Raw genomic sequence first — 18,075 nt, 5'->3', positions numbered from 1 at the left:
AGGTTCAGGTGCTGAGCCCTGAAATGTCTAAAATACTTAAGTAAATGCAATTAAATAATTCAGAACAGAAATATTATTTCCCAAATACAAGGCCAGAAAGCACACATGGCTACACAGCTACTGACTAAGGTACAGTTCAAAACCAATTCCTTACTAATTCCCTAACACCTTAAAGCACAATACAATGTATTTAATGACCACCTTCTTTTTTGACCTACATAGCTGATTATATATTATAAAAATTCAATCAAGTTACCTCAACATAATAAAGGCCATATATCACAAACCCACAGCCAACATCAATCTCAATGATGAAAAACTGAAACCATTTCCTCTAAGATCAGGAACAAGACAAGGTTGCCCACTCTCCCCAATATTATTCAACATAGCTTTGGAAGTTTTAGCCACAGCAATCAGAGAAGAAATAGAAATAAAAGGAATCCAAATCGGAAAAGAAGTAAAGCTGTCATTATTGGCAGATGACAGGATACTATACATAGAGACTCCTAAAGATGTTACCAGAAAACTACCAGAGCTAAACAACGATTTGGTAAACTAGAAAGATACAAAATTTAATGCACAGAAATCTCTTGCATCCCTATACACTAATGATGAAAAATCTGAAAGAGAAATTAAGGAAACACTCCCATTTACCACTGCAACAAAAAGAATAAAATACCTAGGAATAAACCTACCTAAGGAGACAAAAGACCTATATGCAGAAAACTATAAGACACTGATGAAAGAAATTGAAGATGATACAAATAGATGGAGAGATCTACCATGTTCTTGGATTGGAAGGATCAACATTGTGAAAATGACTATACTACCCAAAGCAATCTACAGATTCAATGCAATTCCTATCAAATCGCCTTTGGCATTTTTCACAGAACTAGAACAAAAAATTTCACAATTTGTATGGAAACACAAAAGACCACGAACAGCCAAAGCAATCTTGAGAAAGAACAATGGAGCTGGAGGAATCAGGCTCCCTGACTTCAGACTATACTAAAAAGCTACAGTAATCAAGACAGTATGGTACTGGCACAAAAACAGAAATATAGGTCAATGGAACAGGATAGAAAGCCCAGAGATAAATCCACGCACATATGGTCACCTTATTTTTGATAAAGGGGGCAAGAATATACAATGGAGAAAAGACAGGCTCTTCAATAAGTGGTGCTGGGAAAACTGGACAGCTACACGTAAAAGAATGAAAATTAGAACACTCCCTAACACCATACACAAAAATAAACTCAAAATGGATTAAAGACCTAAATGTAAGGCCAGAAACTATCAAACTCTCAGAGGAAAACATAGGCAGAATACTCTATGACATAAATCACAGCAAGATCCTTTTTGACCCACCTCCTAGAGAAATGGAAATAAAAACAAAAATAAACAAATGGGACCTAATGAAACTTAAAAGCTTTTGCACAGCAAAGAAAAACATAAACAAGATGAAGAGACAACCCTCAGAATGGGAGAAAATATTTGCAAATGAAGCAACTGACAAAGGATTAATCTCCAAAATTTACAAGCAGCTCATGCAGTTCAATATCAAGAAAACAAACAACCCAATCCAAAAATGGGCAGAAGACCTAAATAGACATTTCTCCAAAGAAGATATACAGATTGCCGACAGACACATGAAAGGATGCTCAACATCACTAATCATTAGAGAAATGCAAATCAAAACTACAATGAGGTAACACCTCACACCAGTCAGAATGGCGATCATCAAGAAATCTACAAACAGTATATGCTGAAGAGAGTGTGGAGAAAAGGGAACACTCTTGCACTGTTGGTGGGAATGTAAATTGATACAGCCACTATGGAGAACAGTATGGAATTTCCTTAAAAAACCAAAAATAGAACTACCATACGACCCAGGAATCCCACTACTGGGCATATACCCTAAGAAAACCATAATTCAAAAACAGTCACGTAGCACAATGTTCATTGCAGCTCTATTTACAATAGCCAGGACATGGAAGCAACCTAAGTGTCCATCGACAGATGAATGGATAAAGAAGATGTGGCACATACATACAATGGAATATTACTCAGCCATAAAAAGAAACGAATTTGAGTTATTTGTAGTGAGGTGAATGGACCTAGAGTCTGTCATACAGAGTGAAGTCAGAAAGAGAAAAACAAATACCATATGTTAACACATATATATGGAATCTAAAAAAAAAAAAAATAGTTCTGAAGAACGTGGGGGCAGGACAGGAACAAAGATGCAGACACAGAGAATAGACTTGAGGACACAGGGAAGGGGAAGGGTAAGCTGGGATGAAGTGAGAGAGTGGCATGGACATATATACACTACCAAATGTAAAATAGATAGCTAGTGGGAAACAGCACAGGGAGATCAGCTCTGTGCTTTGTGACCACCTAGAGGGGTGGGATAGGGAGGGTGGGAGGGACACGCAAGAGAGAGGGGATATGGGCATGTATGTATATGTATAGCTGATTCACTTTGTTATAAAGCAGAAACTAACACACCACTGTAAAGCAATTACACTCCAATAAAGATGTTAAAAAAAAAAGTTCAATCATAAAAATAGTACAGAATGTCACAAGAACAGAAAAAGTCCATAGAGCAAAGTCAGAAAGAACTTAGAAAATGATAATGATTTCATTCTCTGCAGAGAAAGAAGATGGCTCAGATGTTACCTGCAAACTGACTGACAATCTGGAAAAGGCTAGATCCATATATCATACCAACCAAATGCTAAAATAAACTCTACATAAAAACATTTAAAAAGAAAGTATGGGCTTCCCTGGTGGTGCAGCGGTTAAGAATCCACCTGCCAATGCAGGGGACACAGGTTCAAGCCCTGGTCCGGAAAGATCCCACATGCCGTGGAGTAACTAAGCACATGCACCACAACTACTGAGCCTGTGCTCTAGAGCCCACGAACCACAACTACTGAGCCTGCGAGCCACAACTACTGAGCCTGTGAGCTACAACTACTGAAGCCTATGAGCCTAGAGCCCATGCTCCGCAACAAGAGAAGCCACCACAACGAGAAGCCCGCGCACTGCAACGAACAGAAGCCCCCGCTCGCCACAACTAGAGAAAGCCCACGCACAGCGACAAAGACCCAACGCAGCCAAAGATAAGTAAATAAAATAAATATATTTTAAAAAAATAAAACGATAAAAATAAAAATAAAAAATTATAAATGGCCTAGGAAAAATATAAATGAGTAAATACACAATATTGCCTTTATAATTTTCTAGTACAGAAAGTATGGTTTAAGAACAACCATAAAAGCAAAATATAGATTAAGACATGTAAAAAGTTAAAAACCTTAAACCTCTAAAAATAAAACCTCCAAAGAAAACTAAAAAGCAACCTGCAAACTGGAAAAAGGAATTTAGAATATGTGACAGACTAAAAAATAACCTAACATATGGAGAATTCTTGCAAAACAATAAGACAGCAGGAGAAAAGCAGGTAAAAGATATAAAAAGGCAGTTCAGAAAAGATGAATTATCAACCGCCAATAAACGTACTTCCTTAAGAAAATAGTCCTGGTGCTTCCCTGGTGACGCAGTGGTTAAGAATCCACCTGCCAGTGCAGGGGGCATGGGTTTGATCTCTAGTCTGGGAAGATCCCACATGCCACGGAGCAGCTAAGCCCATGCACCACAACTACTGAGCCCACGAGCCACAACTACTGAAGCCCACACACTCTAGGGCCCATGTGTCACAACTACTGAAGCCCGCGAGGCTAGAGCCCATGCTCCATGACAAGAGAACCACCGCAATGAGAAGCCTTGCACACCACAACCAAGAGTAGCCCCCGCTCGCCACAACGAGAGAAAGCCCGCGTGCAGCAACGAAGACCCAATGCAGCCAAAACAAAAAAAAGTGAGAATTTATTTTAAAAAGATGTGCTATAAAAAAAAAACTTTGAGGCCTATCTATTTAAAAAACAAAGAGTATGTGCTATAACGTTTTTGAATTCCTATATGCAGTTTTCTTCACATGGAGCTTACCTACTCCATGACTACATTTCCCAGTGATTCACTATTGTGTAAGTACACATTTGGTTCAGAAATAAGTTTTTATTTCTCCCATTTCTTGTTTTATCAAGATTTTGTTGTTGTTGTTCAGTGTGAATTAAAACACCATCATTTGAATATACATAATTCAAAAAAAATGCCATTTCCCCATTTCCACATAAAAAAGGAAAGATAATAAACAATCATTGAAAAATTCTATTTTGTTGGTTCCTAATGAAATGGACTAAGGAGCTTTAAAAAAAAAAAAGGGGGTGTGTAACTTCCATGTATCTCATGACCATTCGGTGCTAAACACTGCCCTAACTGCCCTACAAATGAAGTACACTTCTTAAAGAAATTTTAAGAAATCAAAGATCAGACAAAACACTATTTAATAACCAAACTGTTAATGACCAGTTCTCAGTAAAAAAAATATACTAAGCATTAAACATTAATTATTTTGATAAATACTGAAAGCCTACTTTGTGCCAAGAAATATAATTAGTTGTACCTACAAATAACTACAGGTTGTATGTCCCACGTGAATTTTTTTTTTTTTTTAAATTATGTTTGGCTGCGTTGGGTCTTCGTTGCTGTGTGCAGGCTTTCTCTAATTGGGGCGAGCGGGGGCTATTCTACGTTGCGGTGTGTGGGCTTCTCATTGCAGTGGCTTCTCTTGTCGCGGAGCATGGGCTCTAGGCATGGGGGGCTCAGCAGTTGTGGCTCGCAGGCTCCAGAGCGTAGGCTCAGTAGTTGTGGCGCATGGGCTTAGCTGCTTGGTAGCATATGCGATCTTCCCAGACGAGGGCTCAAACCTGTGTCCCCTGCATCGGCAGGTGGATTCTTAACCACTGTGCTACCAGGGAATTCCTGTCCCACATAATTTTTAAAAGTCAAAAGTAATCATTTATCTATTCCAACTATTTCGAAGGAGATAATGCAAGAAAAACCACTGCTCTCACCTTAAAAATAAGAACAAGCTGGATTATCTACCCCCTTCACAGGGCTAAGGAAACAAATCTAAATTAACTGTACCCCAGAAACTGATGAGCCCTTCTGTGAACAGAAAAAACACTCACAGCTGCTTTCATCCATAGCAGACAGGCAGGAAGAACTGACACAGACATAAGGAAAAAGGAAACATCTGTCAAACTTTTAAAGAGCCACCTGTGGGCTGAGGACTGATTAGAACACTGAGGAGCCTCCTCAGAGTGAGTTGCACCCATGCCGATTCCCTTCCACAGGCCTTCACCAATTGCACAGGGCCAAAAACTGGATGCAGAGCACGTGGCTAAGGACAGGACAACAGGTAGAACTGGAGAGCAGAGAGAAGTCTTCATGAACCACAACGTAGGCAACTGGACTATAAAATAGCGCAAGATCTTACAAATTTGGAAAGCTGGCAACTCAGCAATAAAGTATAGACCTCTCAAGAATCTCACTGGTGGGACCTCCCTGGTGGTCCAGTGGTAAAGAATCCACCTTACAATGCAGGGGACACAGGTTTGATCCCTGGTTAGGGAACTAAGATCCCACATGCTGCAGGGCAATTAAGCCCACACACCAAAACTACTGAACTCGCGCGCCTCAACTAGAGAGCCCACACGCCACAACTACAGAGCCCACGTGCCACAACTAGCGAAGAGAAAACCCGCACGCCACAGCTAGAGAGAAGCCCGTGCGCCGCAAAGATCCCACATGCCTCAACGAATATCCCACATGCCATCAACTAAGATCCAACGCAGCCAAAATTATATGTAATTAATTAATTATTTAATTTTTAAAAAAAGAATCTCACTGGTGCCCAAATTCCAAACTCTGCTGGAAGAGTCTCAATCCCACCCTCAAAACACGTGAAGCCAGTTATGAAGTGAATGCAACTAAAGCTGCACCAAAGGCCAGAGATGATCAGCTACAAATCAGATTGACCCAACCCCAGAAACTAACAGCTTTGAGAGAGGAAAAAATGCACATCCTTTACTGAGACTAACTACACTACTCTTCTAACACAAAAAGGCCCAGTATACTTCAAAAGATGATGAGACAGGGCTTCCCTGGTGGCGCAGTAGTTGACAGTCTGCCTGCCAATGCAGGGGACACGGGTTCGTGCCCCGGTCCGGGAAGATCCCGCATGCCGCGGAGCAGCTGGGCCTGTGAGCCACGGCCGCTGAGCCTGCACGTCCGGAGCCTGTGCTCCGCAACGGGAGAGGCCACAACAGTGAGAGGCCCGCGTACCACCAAAAAAAAAAAAAAAAAAGATGATGAGACATACAACAAAGCAAAATATGAGACCCAGGGTCAAGAGAGGGAGTGGCGAAAAGAAGCAGACCCAGAGATGGCCCAGATGTTGGAAAATGCTCAGCCATTATCTCTTCAAAATACTTATTCTGCCCTATTCCTCTATGCTTTCCATATGGGACTTTAATTATACAGTGAACTACTCGATATACTACAGAGTCAAGAAGCTCAGAGAACCCCAAGCAAAGTAAGTGCCAAGAAATCTACCTAGGCACACGTCGTAGGCAGCTTCTGACATGGACCCCAACATTCCCACCTTCTGGTACTCAGACCTGTGAACTCCCCTCCCCTTGAGTAAGTTACTTCTAACCAACAGAACATACTAACATTGAGTAACACATCCATTATTAGGTTACAAAAGACTGACTTCTGTCTTGCCTGCAGACTATTGCCTTCATCTTTCGATGAGGCACGCTGCTGTGTTGGAGAGATCAATGTGGCAAGGAGCTGAGAGCAGCCAAGAGCCAACTTGGAACTGAGGCTCTCAGTCTAACAATCCACTCCAGGAACTGAAGCCAGCCAAAAATGATGTGAACTTGGAAGCAGATCCTTCCACAGTCAAGCTTTCCGTTGAAACCCCAGCTCTGGCCAACACTTTGATTGCAGCCTTGAGAGAGACTGAGACAGAGGACTCAGCTCAGCTATGCCTGGACTCCTGACTTAAATAGAGACAATAATAAATCTGTGAGACTTGCCTGGCAGTCCAGTGGTTAAGACTCTGCTCTTACAATGCAGGGGGCACGGGTTCAATCCCTGGTCGGGGAACCTAAGATCTCACATGCTATGTGGCGCAGCCAAGTAAAAATAATTACTTAATTAATCTGTGTTGTTTTAAGTCACTAAATTTAGGATAATTTTTTATGTAGTGATAGATAACGACTACAGTATATCATAGTAAAACTTTTGAAAATTAAAGACAAAATGAAAATCTTAAAAAGCAACCAGAGGAAAAAACATTATCTTGAAAGACGCAATAGTAAGACTGCTGGCTTTACAATATTAATGTGCTGAAAGAGAAAAACACCAGAACCAACCAACCAACCAGAATTTCACAGCTTAAAAAAAAAAAAAAAATCTGGGGGGTTTCCCTGGTGGCATAGTGGTTAAGAATCCGCCTGCCAATGCAGGAGACACCGGTTCGAGCCCTCGCCCAGGAAGATCCCACATGCCACGGAGCAACTAAGCCCATGCACCACAACTACTGAGCCTGCGCTCTAGAGCCTGCGAACCACAAAGACTGAGCCCACGTGCCACGACTACTGAAGCCTGCGTGCCTAGAGCCCGTGCTCCACAACAAGAGAAGCCACCACAATGAGAAGTCCGCACACTGCAAGGAAGAGTAGCTCCCCCCTCGCCACAACTAGAGAAAGCCTGCGCGCAACAATGAAAAGCCAACATAGACCAAAAAAACCAACCAACTTAATTAATTAATTTAAAAAAAAATCTGGGCTTCTGTGGTGGCACAGTGGTTAAGAATCTGTCTGCCAATGCAGGGGACACAGGTTCGAGTCCTGGTCTAGGAGGATCCCACATGTCGCAGAGCAACTAAGCCCGTGCACCACAACTACTGAGCCTGCGCACCACAACTACTGAAGCCTGTGCACCTAGAGCCCATGCTCTGCAACGAGAAGCCACCACAATGAGAAGTCTGCACACCACAACCAAGAGTGGCCCCCACTCGCCACAACTAGAGAAAGCCAGCGCGCAGCAACAAACACCCAACACAGCCAAAAATAAATGAAATGAATTTTTTAAAACTATTTTTTTAATAATAATGAGTAAAAATTATTAAATAATGAAAAAAAAACTTTAAAAATAAAGTCAAGGGACTTCCCTGATGGTCCAGTGGTAAAGAACCTGCCTTCCAATGCAGGGGAGGCGGGTTCGATCCCTGGTCAGGGAACTAAGATCCCACACGCTGCAAAGCAACTAAGCCCACGCGCCACAACTACTGAGCTCGTGCACCTCAATGAGAGAGGCTGCATGCCGCAAACTACACAGCCCACATGCCCTGGAGCCCATGAGCCACAACTAGAGAGAGAAAACCCGCACGCCACAACTACAAAGAAGCCTGAGCACTGCAACAAAGAGATCGCACGCCACTATGAAAGATCTCACATGCCGCAACTAAGACCAGACACAGCCAAAAAATAAGAAAATAAATAAATCAAAAAAATAAATGTTTTTTTAAAATAAAGTCAAAACAAATAAGTTTTCAAACCAAAAAAAAAAAAAAGAAAGAAAGAAAGAAAAAGGAAAAATGAAGTCACTGCCAACCAACTTTCATTAAAAGAAATACCAAAATAAGTTGTGGAGACTGAAGAAAAAATAATCACATATAAGAGGCATGCAAATACAGGAAGAAATTAAAAATATCAGGAAAGGTATACAGGTGGATAAGCCAATGAAAATTGACTTTAAAACAACTACAGGGACTTCCCTGGTGGTCCAGTGGTTAAGACTCCGCGCTCCCAATGCAGGGTATGCAGGTATGATCCCTGGTCAGAGAATTAAGATCCTGCATGATGTGCAGTATGGCCAAATAAAATAAAATAAAATAAAATAAAACAACTACGATAACATCTGGAAAAATTTATAACATATGTAAAAGTAAAATATGATAATAGCCCAAAGGACAAGAGGGTGACAATTAATAGTTTTAACTCCATTTATATGAGAAGTGGTTAAAGTACCTAAAGTAAATGGTAATGCATATTATAATCTCTAGGGTAACCACTAAAACAATAAAAAGATATATTATGGAAAAGCAATAAAAAATAAATAGAGTAACAGCTGGTTAATCCAGAAGAAAGTAAGAGAGGAAAAACAAATGGGACATATATAAAACAGATACTTGGTAGGTCTAACACAATCATGTTTAAGTAATTATATTAAATACAAATGGTTTAAACACTCCAACTAAAAGACTGAATAAAACTACATGCTGCTTCAGGAGACACACTTTAAAAATGAGACCACAGGAATACCAAAAGTAAAAGGATAAAAAGAAACATACTATGCCATCACTAACCAAACGAAAGCTGGGCTGGCTACAATAACACGAGGCAATGTTAGACTTTAAGGCAAGAAGTATGAAGAGGGAGTATTTCCTAATTTTTTAAAAAAGGGTCTGGGCTTCCCTGGTGGTACAGCGGTTAAGAATCCGCCTACCAGTGAAGGGGACATGGGTTCGAGCCCTGGTCCAGGAAGATCCCACATGCCGTGGAGCAACTAAGCCCGTGCATCACAACTACTGAGCCTGCGCTCTAGAGCCCGCGAGCCATAACTACTGAAGCCCGCGTGCCTAGAGCCTGTGCTCCACAACAAGAGAAGCCACCGCAATGAGAAGCCCACACACCGCAACAAAGAGTAGCCCCCACTCACCACAACTAGAGAACACCCGTGTGCAACGAAGACCCAATGCAGCCAAAAATAAACAAAAATAATATAAATAAATTTTAAAATAAATAAATTTTAAAATAATAATAATTTTAAAAAAGGGTCAAATTCTGGAAAAGGTGAAACTATGGAGACAGCAAAAACATCAGTGGGAGGGAAGAAGGGAGGAAGGGAGGAATATTTAGGCAGAGCACAGAGGATTTTTAGGGCTGTAAAAATCTGTAAGGATTTAGACAATTTGAAAGGAAAAACGTCACATGACCTTTGTCCTTTAGAGCAGCGGTCCCCAACCTTCATTGCACCAGGGTCCAGTTTTGTGGAAGACAATTTTTCCGCAGATGGGGGCGGTGGTGGGGGTGGGGGGGGTGGTGGTTCAAGCATAACGCAAGGGATGGGGAGCAATGGGGAGGGGCAGATGAAGCTTCTATCGCTTGACTGCCACTCACCTCCTGCTGTGCGGCCCAGGTCCTAACTGGCCTCAGACGGGTACCAGTCTGCAGCACAGGGGTTAGAGACCCCTGCTTTAGAGGAAAATAACTGTTATGATTAGATGAGCCTATGAAAACAAAGTAACTAATAACTATTCTCTTTTAAAGTAGCACAGTCAAGGGACTTCCCTGGTGGTCCAGTGGTGAAGAATCCGCCTTCCAAGGCAGGGGATGCGGGTTCCACCCGTCGTTGGAGAACAAAGATCCCACATGCCATGGGGCAACTAAGGCCGTGCAAACTGCTGAGCCTGTGCGCCACAACTAGAGAGAGTCTGTGCGCCACAACTAAGACCCGATGCAGCCAAACAATTAAGTAAATAAATAAATAAATAATAAAGTACCAGAGTCAAGGCTAAGTGACTCAGATAGCGACACCACTGCCGTTATTCAGGACTAAGGAACAGACTGCCGCTCCCCTTCCTACTCTGTGGTCATCCATGAGGGTGAATACCAGGTATCATTCATACAAGTGTTAGAGCTCATAGAGACTGTATTTTGTTATTTCATAAGACCCTACAAATATAGATTAGGTGAAAGGGAAGTCTAACAATATTATGCCTTACTGTCCTATCAACATTGTTACTAATAAACACTGCAAAATCATTTATTTCCGGGCTTCCCTGGTGGCGCAGTGGTTGAGAGTCCGCCTGCCGATGCAGGGGACACGGGTTCATGCCCCGGTCCGGGAAGATCCCACATGCCGCCGAGCGGCTGGGCCTGTGAGCCATGGCCGCTGAGCCTGCGCGTGCGGAGCCTGTGCTCCGCAACGGGAGAGGCCACAACAGTGAGAGGCCTGTGTATTGCAAAAAAAAAAAAAAAATATATATATATATATATATATATATTTCCATATAAGGTTCACAACAACACTTTGATACAATTATTATTACCCTTGTCTTGCAAATCGAGGAACTGAGGTAGAGGTTAAATAATCTGCCTTAGAATATCTAGTAAATAATGCTAAAAAGTCAGGATTACAGCCTAGCCACCTGGCACCGAAACCCAAATTGCTAATTTAATACTGCTCTATTGCTAGACTGTAACTTATCATCACACTACCATGATCATTAAGTGTTCCCAAGTGTTGTCAATGAAATGCCTGTAGAATGACAGATCTCTATAGTCAAGTACAAAGAAAATGCAGAATCCCTACAAAGAGGAAAGAAATAAGCTGCACTCAGGATGAAGGGTCTTTAGAAGCCCACGATGAAAATAAAACGGTAACGTGAGTAAGGGCAATACAGGTGGGGAATACAGAGTTTTATTTATTTATTTATTTTTGGCTGTGCATTACAGCATACGGGATTTTAGTTCCCCAACCAGGGATCAACCCCATGCCCCCTGCAGTGGAAGTGGGAATTTTTAACCACTGGACCGCCAGGGAAGTCCCAGGAGTTCTTTTGTTTTACATGGGTAAATAAGTAGCCTTGCTATTTTAAAAAAAAAAGGCTCAATCTGAGACTACAGTAGAGTCTATGTGGCAGTGCACCCAAATTTCAAGTCCTGAGTCATAATCTTCAATCATAACCTGAGTCCTTAATCCAGTAGGGAGCTCAAGATGGTAATACCACTCTCCCCTTGGTTTGGACAGTGAATTCATAAACCGAGGAAGGTTGACAAATAAGTAGAGGTGAAGAAAAGAAGTATGGATACACTTGTGCAAGTTATAGTTATTCTGATATAGTAACAAGTTTTGTAATAACGGAACTATTTTTAATGTTTGTAAGAGTAAAAAAGAATAATTTACTACAATAAATTTAAAATACATTTATGGGACTCCTCTGGTGGTCCAGTGGTTAAGAATCCACCTTCCAGGCTTCCCTGGTGGCGCAGTGGTTGCGAGTCCGCCTGCCGATGGGGGGGACACGGGTTCGTGCCCCGGTCCGGGAAGATCCCACATGTCGCGGAGCGGCTGGGCCCGTGAGCCATGGCCGCTGAGCCTACGCGTCCGGAGCCCGTGCTCCGCAACGGGAGAGGCCGCAACAGTGAGAGGCCCGCGTAATGCAAAAAAAAAAAAAAAAAAAAAAAGAATCCACCTTCCAATGCAGGGGACAAGGGTTCGATACCTGATGGGGGAACTAAGATCCCACATGGAGTGGGGCAACTAAGCCCACGCACCACAACTACTGGGTCCGCGAGCTCTGGAGCCCATGAGCCACAATGAGAGATCCCGTATGCTGCAACTAAGACCCAATGCAGCCAAATAAATAAATAAATAAATATTTTGAAAATAAAAATAAATAAAATAGGACTTCCCGGGTGGCACAGTGGTTAAGAATCCACCTGCCAATGCAGGGGACATGGGTTCGAACCCTGGTCCGAGAATATCCCACATGCCGCAGAGCGATTAAGCCCATGTGGCACAACTAGTGAGCCCAAATGCCACAACTACTGAAGCCCACACGCCTAGAGCCCGTGCTCCACAACAAGGGTAGCCACCACAATGAGAAGCACTCATACCACAAAGAAGAGTAGCCCCCGCTCGCCATAACTAGAGAAAGCCCGCACGCAGCAACAAAGACCCAAGGCAACCAAAAATAAATTAATTAATTAAAATGAATTTATAATAAATAAATAAAATCAAATAAAAATATACTGGGAATTCCCTGGTGGTCCAGTAGTTAGGACTCTGCACTTCCATTGCAGGGGGCACAGGTGCGATCCCTGGTTGGGGAACAAAGATCCCGCGTGCTGCATGGAGCGGGCAAAAATATAAATAAATAAATAAACAAACCAACCAACAAACAAACTTACAACAGTTAAATTCTTAGAAAGATTATGCTTAGATCTTATGTTTGCCATCTTGAGGCATCTATAGATTAAAATCATCATCTATTTGTATATATAGTGTGGAAACCCCCAAGGAAATTTAATTAACAATATTGTTGGTGTTAAATATTTTAAGATTAAATTCTTGTGACAAATTAAACACTAATCAAAATGTAAAAACAAATATACTTGTTTCTATATATGTTACTAGACTTCTAAAATTTGTAAATGAACGTAAAAGTTTAAAAAATATGACCACTTACAATTCTAATAAACCAGATACTGATTTCAATACAAATAACTCTGAAGACTTTTCCTCACACAAAAGGCCTCCTCAAACATTATTTAAAATATATATATATATATCAAGGGACTTCCCTGGTGGCACAGTGGCTAAGAATCTGCCTGCCAATGCAAGGGACACGAGCCATGGTCCAGGAAGATCCCACATGCCGCGGAGCAACTAAGCCCATGTGCCACCACTACTGAGTCTGCGCTCTAGAGCCCGTGAGCCACAACTACTGAGCCTGCGTGTTGCAACTACTGAAGCCCACGCGCCTGGAGCCCGTGCTCCACACCAAGAGAAGCCACCGCAATGCTCACCACAACCAGAGAAAGCCCACGCACAGCGACGAAGACCGGACGCAGCCAAAAATAAATAAATGACGACTTAATGACAATAAATCCCCCAATGATAGGCTACACTATAAGAATCTTCTAATTTTTTTTTTCTGGTTAAGAGATTGCCTACAAAAACTGATCTATCATGTTACTCGATCACAAAGTATATCAAACCACTTTCCCCTTCTTAAATACACCCCTCCTTTCACAAACCTAGTCCTTCCCAATTCCCACGCCCAGTTCTCCACTTCTATTTCATTCTTCCCCTTTCTTCACCACTTATAAATCATAAAAATTCCAATTAAATTCACAGGCCCAACTGCTAATGCAGGGTTAGGTACTGAGAGATAACTAGTCTCAATTCTCCTGAGAAGTATCAAAAACATTCTTATATCCAAAGTACAGGCTGGAATAACAGCATGGTCACAAGTCTAAGATAAACTATAGCTTTGTAAACAGTGATACGGGAATCACCTGAAAGGCTTTAAAAAATGGTGATGTCCAGCCCCACCACAAAGATTCTGATTTAACTGGTCTGGGACATAGCCTGGGCATCCAGATTTTATAAAGCTCCCAGGTGGTTCTGATCCAAGAATGCGAACTACTGAGAAAAAGGAATAAACTAAACAAAGTAAAGAAACAAACAACATTATAAGAAACAATCAGACAAAACCAATATGTGAAACATTCTACAGAATAACTCAGTCCCTTCAGTAAATCAACAGCACGGGGAAAAAAACTATGCAAGATAAAAAGAGATTTAATTTTGGCCCAATGCATGGAACTTGTCTGAAGCCCAATTCAAGCCAAATATAAAAAAATAAATAAGTATAGCAAATTGGGGGACTTCCCCAAGGGTCCAATGGTGACGCCTCAGTGCTTCCACTGCAGGGGGCGCAGGTTCAATTCCTGGTCAGGGAAGTTCCACATGCCACAGGGTGAGGCCAAAAGAAAAAAAAAAATTGCTAATGAATTTGTTTATGATATATGCAGATTCATTACATTATTCTCATTTGTGCATATCTGAACACTTCTTAAAAATTTTTTTTTTAAAAGGAGACTTTGTTGGAGAACTAGAAGCTACTCACACCCTTGACAAAAGAATAATTCTCTATACAGGAAACTCATTCTCTACCATTTAGTGCTGGAAGAGGAGGAGGCAGGAAGGCAAAGGAGGAAGAGGATACCCATCAGACAATCATCCAGACAATGAGAAGACATATGTCGCAGCCACATCATAGGGATGTATCACAAAGAGAGATTCTGAATAATTTAAAGCAGAATTTTAAGTTTTAAGCAATTCTACCAGCAAAAGCCAAAAAATATACAAATCTATTTTTAAAGAAACTTCTCCAGTAGTCACAGCATTACGCTTATTTCAAAATGTAAGCAATTTTCTCTTCAGCAGCATGACTGCAGTGTCATGTCAATGATGCTTTTCTGGAGGGGGAGGTGGGAGAGGGTTGGATTGGGAGTTTGGAATTAGCAGTGCAAACTGGTATATAGAGAATGAATAAACAACAAGGTCCTACTGTATAGCACGGGAACTATATATGATAAACCATGATGCAAAATATGAAAAAGAAGGTATATATATGTATAACGGAATCACTTTGCTGTACAGCAATAATTAACATATTGTAATTCAACTATACTTCAATAAAAAATAAATTTAAAAAATGCTTTTCTGCTTCCCTGACAACACTGTTTTCACCTAACAGGAGTAAAACAATAAAACGGAGTAGTCCTTTAAACATTTCCTTAAGTCTCAAAATGTCAAACTCAAGAAAACATAAAAACTGCCATGATACAGAACCTTTAGAGCTCACGTGCTTGAAAATATTCACTTTTAAGTGTTTGCTTCAAAAAACTCTAGGAAGGCAAATATTAAAACTGACAATTGAAATAGAATCTTTTGTTACATTCAACCAACTTTAACTGTTAAAACTTACGTGTTCAGTATCTACGAAAACAGAAACAGACTCATAGAGAACAGACTTGAGGTTGCCACGGGGGAGGGGGAAGTGGGGGAGGGAAGGACCGGGAGCTTGGGGTCAGCAGATGCCAACTATTATATAGAGGATGGATACACAACAAGGTACTACTGTAGAGCACAGGGAACTAGATTCAATATCCTGTGACAAACCATAATGGAAAGAAATGTGAAAAAGACTGTATATATAACTGAATCACTTTGCTGTATAGCAGAAATTACCGCAACACTGTAAATCAACTATACTTCAATTAAGTTTTTCAAAAGATACTTAACTGTTCACATACAGATAACAAATCCCCCTATTTCTGTTCTTTTGTATAATTCAACAATGGTGATCATATTCTACCAACTTCTGCTTGCAGGTATTAGAACTGTGGTAAAAAATCATTCAGGAACTCTTTTTTTTCCCCCCAGTTGTTTTGTGCATACAAGATGCTGACTATGACCTGGCAACTAAAGAAATCCTTTGTCCTAATATACAAATTGGAAAAATATTTTCCTGAAAAATGTTTTATTTCACTAAGGACAAAACGAGTGAATCAAACCAAATCATATACTGTGAGAGCAACTAAAAAAGACGACAAAATACAATGGAAAGAGAACTGTAATCTATGTTAAATGGTGTTCCAGAAAGAGAAACTGCGTATTTAGAGCCTATATTAAGTTACATACACCAAACAGCAACGTAAAAATTCACCACATTAAGTTTCCTAAGGCATTCAACAAGTGTAACACAGTTTACAGCGGCACAAGTATTGGAGGAGCGGCACAGTCTCACAGCAGCCAAGATTTTTTATTACTCTGCTGGGGGGAAAAAGAGGAACATTTCTCCACCTTTCAGACACCGATGCTTCTATTCCTAGGAACAAGTGGTTGGAGAAGATGGGCGGGGCAAAATGAGGAAGACCAATCACAGGTCGAGTTACAAGTCGGGTTCAGGAGAAACACGGATGAGAGCAGCTCGCTGAATGGCTGGCACGCCCCCGGCTCTCACCAGAGGCACCGCACCTGGGGACCCACCCCGCCACCTCGCCCCCCGGAGCCGTTTTCTACCCAAACAAACCCGGCCACCCCAAAGCAAAATACTACCTACAGGGGGGAGTCCCGTCGTCCCGGTGACGCCCGGGCCGCCCTCCCGCCCCCTTCGAGCGCCGCTCGGTCACTTCGCCCCTCCAGCAGGAGCCCCGAAAAGGGGGCGGGGGGCAGGCGCTCGGAAACACCGGGATGGAAATGTCAAAACTCTCACCAATTCCTCGTAGCTCCTGTTGTGCTCGTTGCCCTCCCAATCCAACCTCTTCGGCAGCAACTGCAAAGACCCGAGACGCACACGAGTGACCACCGCGCGGGGCCGGGCAGGGGGCGGGCGGCGGGGCGGGGGGCGGCGGGACGGGGGACGGGGGACATGGGAACCGGGCGAGCGGCCGCCGGGCAGGGCCGGCAGGGGACGCAGGGAACGCGGCGGGCCGGGCGCCGCCGCGCAGCACAGACCTGGTACTGCTCCAGCTCCTGCACCAGCACCTGCAGCCGAAGAGACGCGCAGTTAGGGGGGCGGCGGCCGCACCCCGGTCCTCCAGGCGCCCTCCTCCCGCGACCCCAGGCGGCGGCGGGGCCGCGACCCCCGGAGCGCGGCCGCCGCCCGCGGGCCCGCACTCACCTGGGCGGCTCTCCGACACGGGCCGGCCGATAGGTACCGGGCGATAAGGAAGTACAGCTCTGCGGGGAGACGGGGAGTCGGGTCAGGAGCGGGCGCGGCGGCGGGGAGGGGGCCGCGGCCGGGGCGGGGGCGCCGCGGGCGCGTCTTACCCGACTCGATGAGGGGCACCGGGCGTCGGGCGGGCGAGGACTCCGCCATGGCCGGGCGCGGAGCCGGGGCGGGAGCGGGTGAACGAAGCGTGTAGGCCGCGCCGGGGCCTGACCGGGCCGGCGTCTCTCTACCTCAGGCGCGCCGCCGCCGCCGCCGCCGCTGCCGCCGCCATGCCGTGCGCGCCGCCAGCGCCGACGCCTCCGCGAAGTAGTGCCTCTGAGGGAGAGAAAGTAGTTCCTCCGTGGGGGGCCGCCGGCGCCACCGGACGAATGGCGGTCGGGCCGCGGCCGGAAGAGCGCGCCTCGCCTCCCTCTCCTCCGCTTCAGGGGGCGCAGGGAGGAGACTATATGCGCCAGGGGCCGAGCCCCGGGGGAGGCGGGGCGTGGGGGAGGGGAGCGCGCGTGGCCGGGATCCCTGCGCGCGGTGAGAAGGCACCCGGCCATTGTGAGGCGGCGGCCCGACTGCGCGGAGGGGCGGGCGGCCGGGGCGGAGGTCGGGTGGGGGTCGTGGGTGGGGGGACGGGAGAGGGACAGGTCTCCGCTTCTCCGGTCAGAGCGGACCCCCCTCGACGCGGAACCGGGGGGGGGCCCAGGGCGCGCGGCGGGTGCAGCGGGGTCGCCAGCTTCGGGCTCTCGGAAAGGACCTCACGGACGGTCATCTGGGACCAGTGTGTTTGCCCC

The 18,075-nt window shown here is 44.0% G+C and overlaps 1 protein-coding gene across 1 annotated transcript in view; it reads right to left on the bottom strand.

The window, feature by feature from the left end:
- The window catches only part of BRWD1 (bromodomain and WD repeat domain containing 1), a 116,127-nt gene extending 98,583 nt beyond the window's left edge, over positions 1–17,544 (bottom strand). The window contains exons 1-4 of the mRNA XM_060098473.1: positions 17,395–17,544; positions 17,246–17,304; positions 17,080–17,109; positions 16,838–16,897 (exon numbers count right to left, since the gene is read on the bottom strand). Coding sequence (XP_059954456.1) covers positions 16,838–16,897; positions 17,080–17,109; positions 17,246–17,304; positions 17,395–17,443 — 198 coding nt within the window. The 5' untranslated portion in view covers positions 17,444–17,544. The remainder of the gene's footprint in view (positions 1–16,837; positions 16,898–17,079; positions 17,110–17,245; positions 17,305–17,394) is intronic.
- Positions 17,545–18,075: the final 531 nt, after the last annotated feature.

This window comes from Mesoplodon densirostris, chromosome 5, assembly GCF_025265405.1.
Source record: "Mesoplodon densirostris isolate mMesDen1 chromosome 5, mMesDen1 primary haplotype, whole genome shotgun sequence".
Taxonomy (NCBI): domain Eukaryota; kingdom Metazoa; phylum Chordata; class Mammalia; order Artiodactyla; family Ziphiidae; genus Mesoplodon; species Mesoplodon densirostris.
This window is presented reverse-complemented; position numbering and strand designations above follow the sequence as displayed.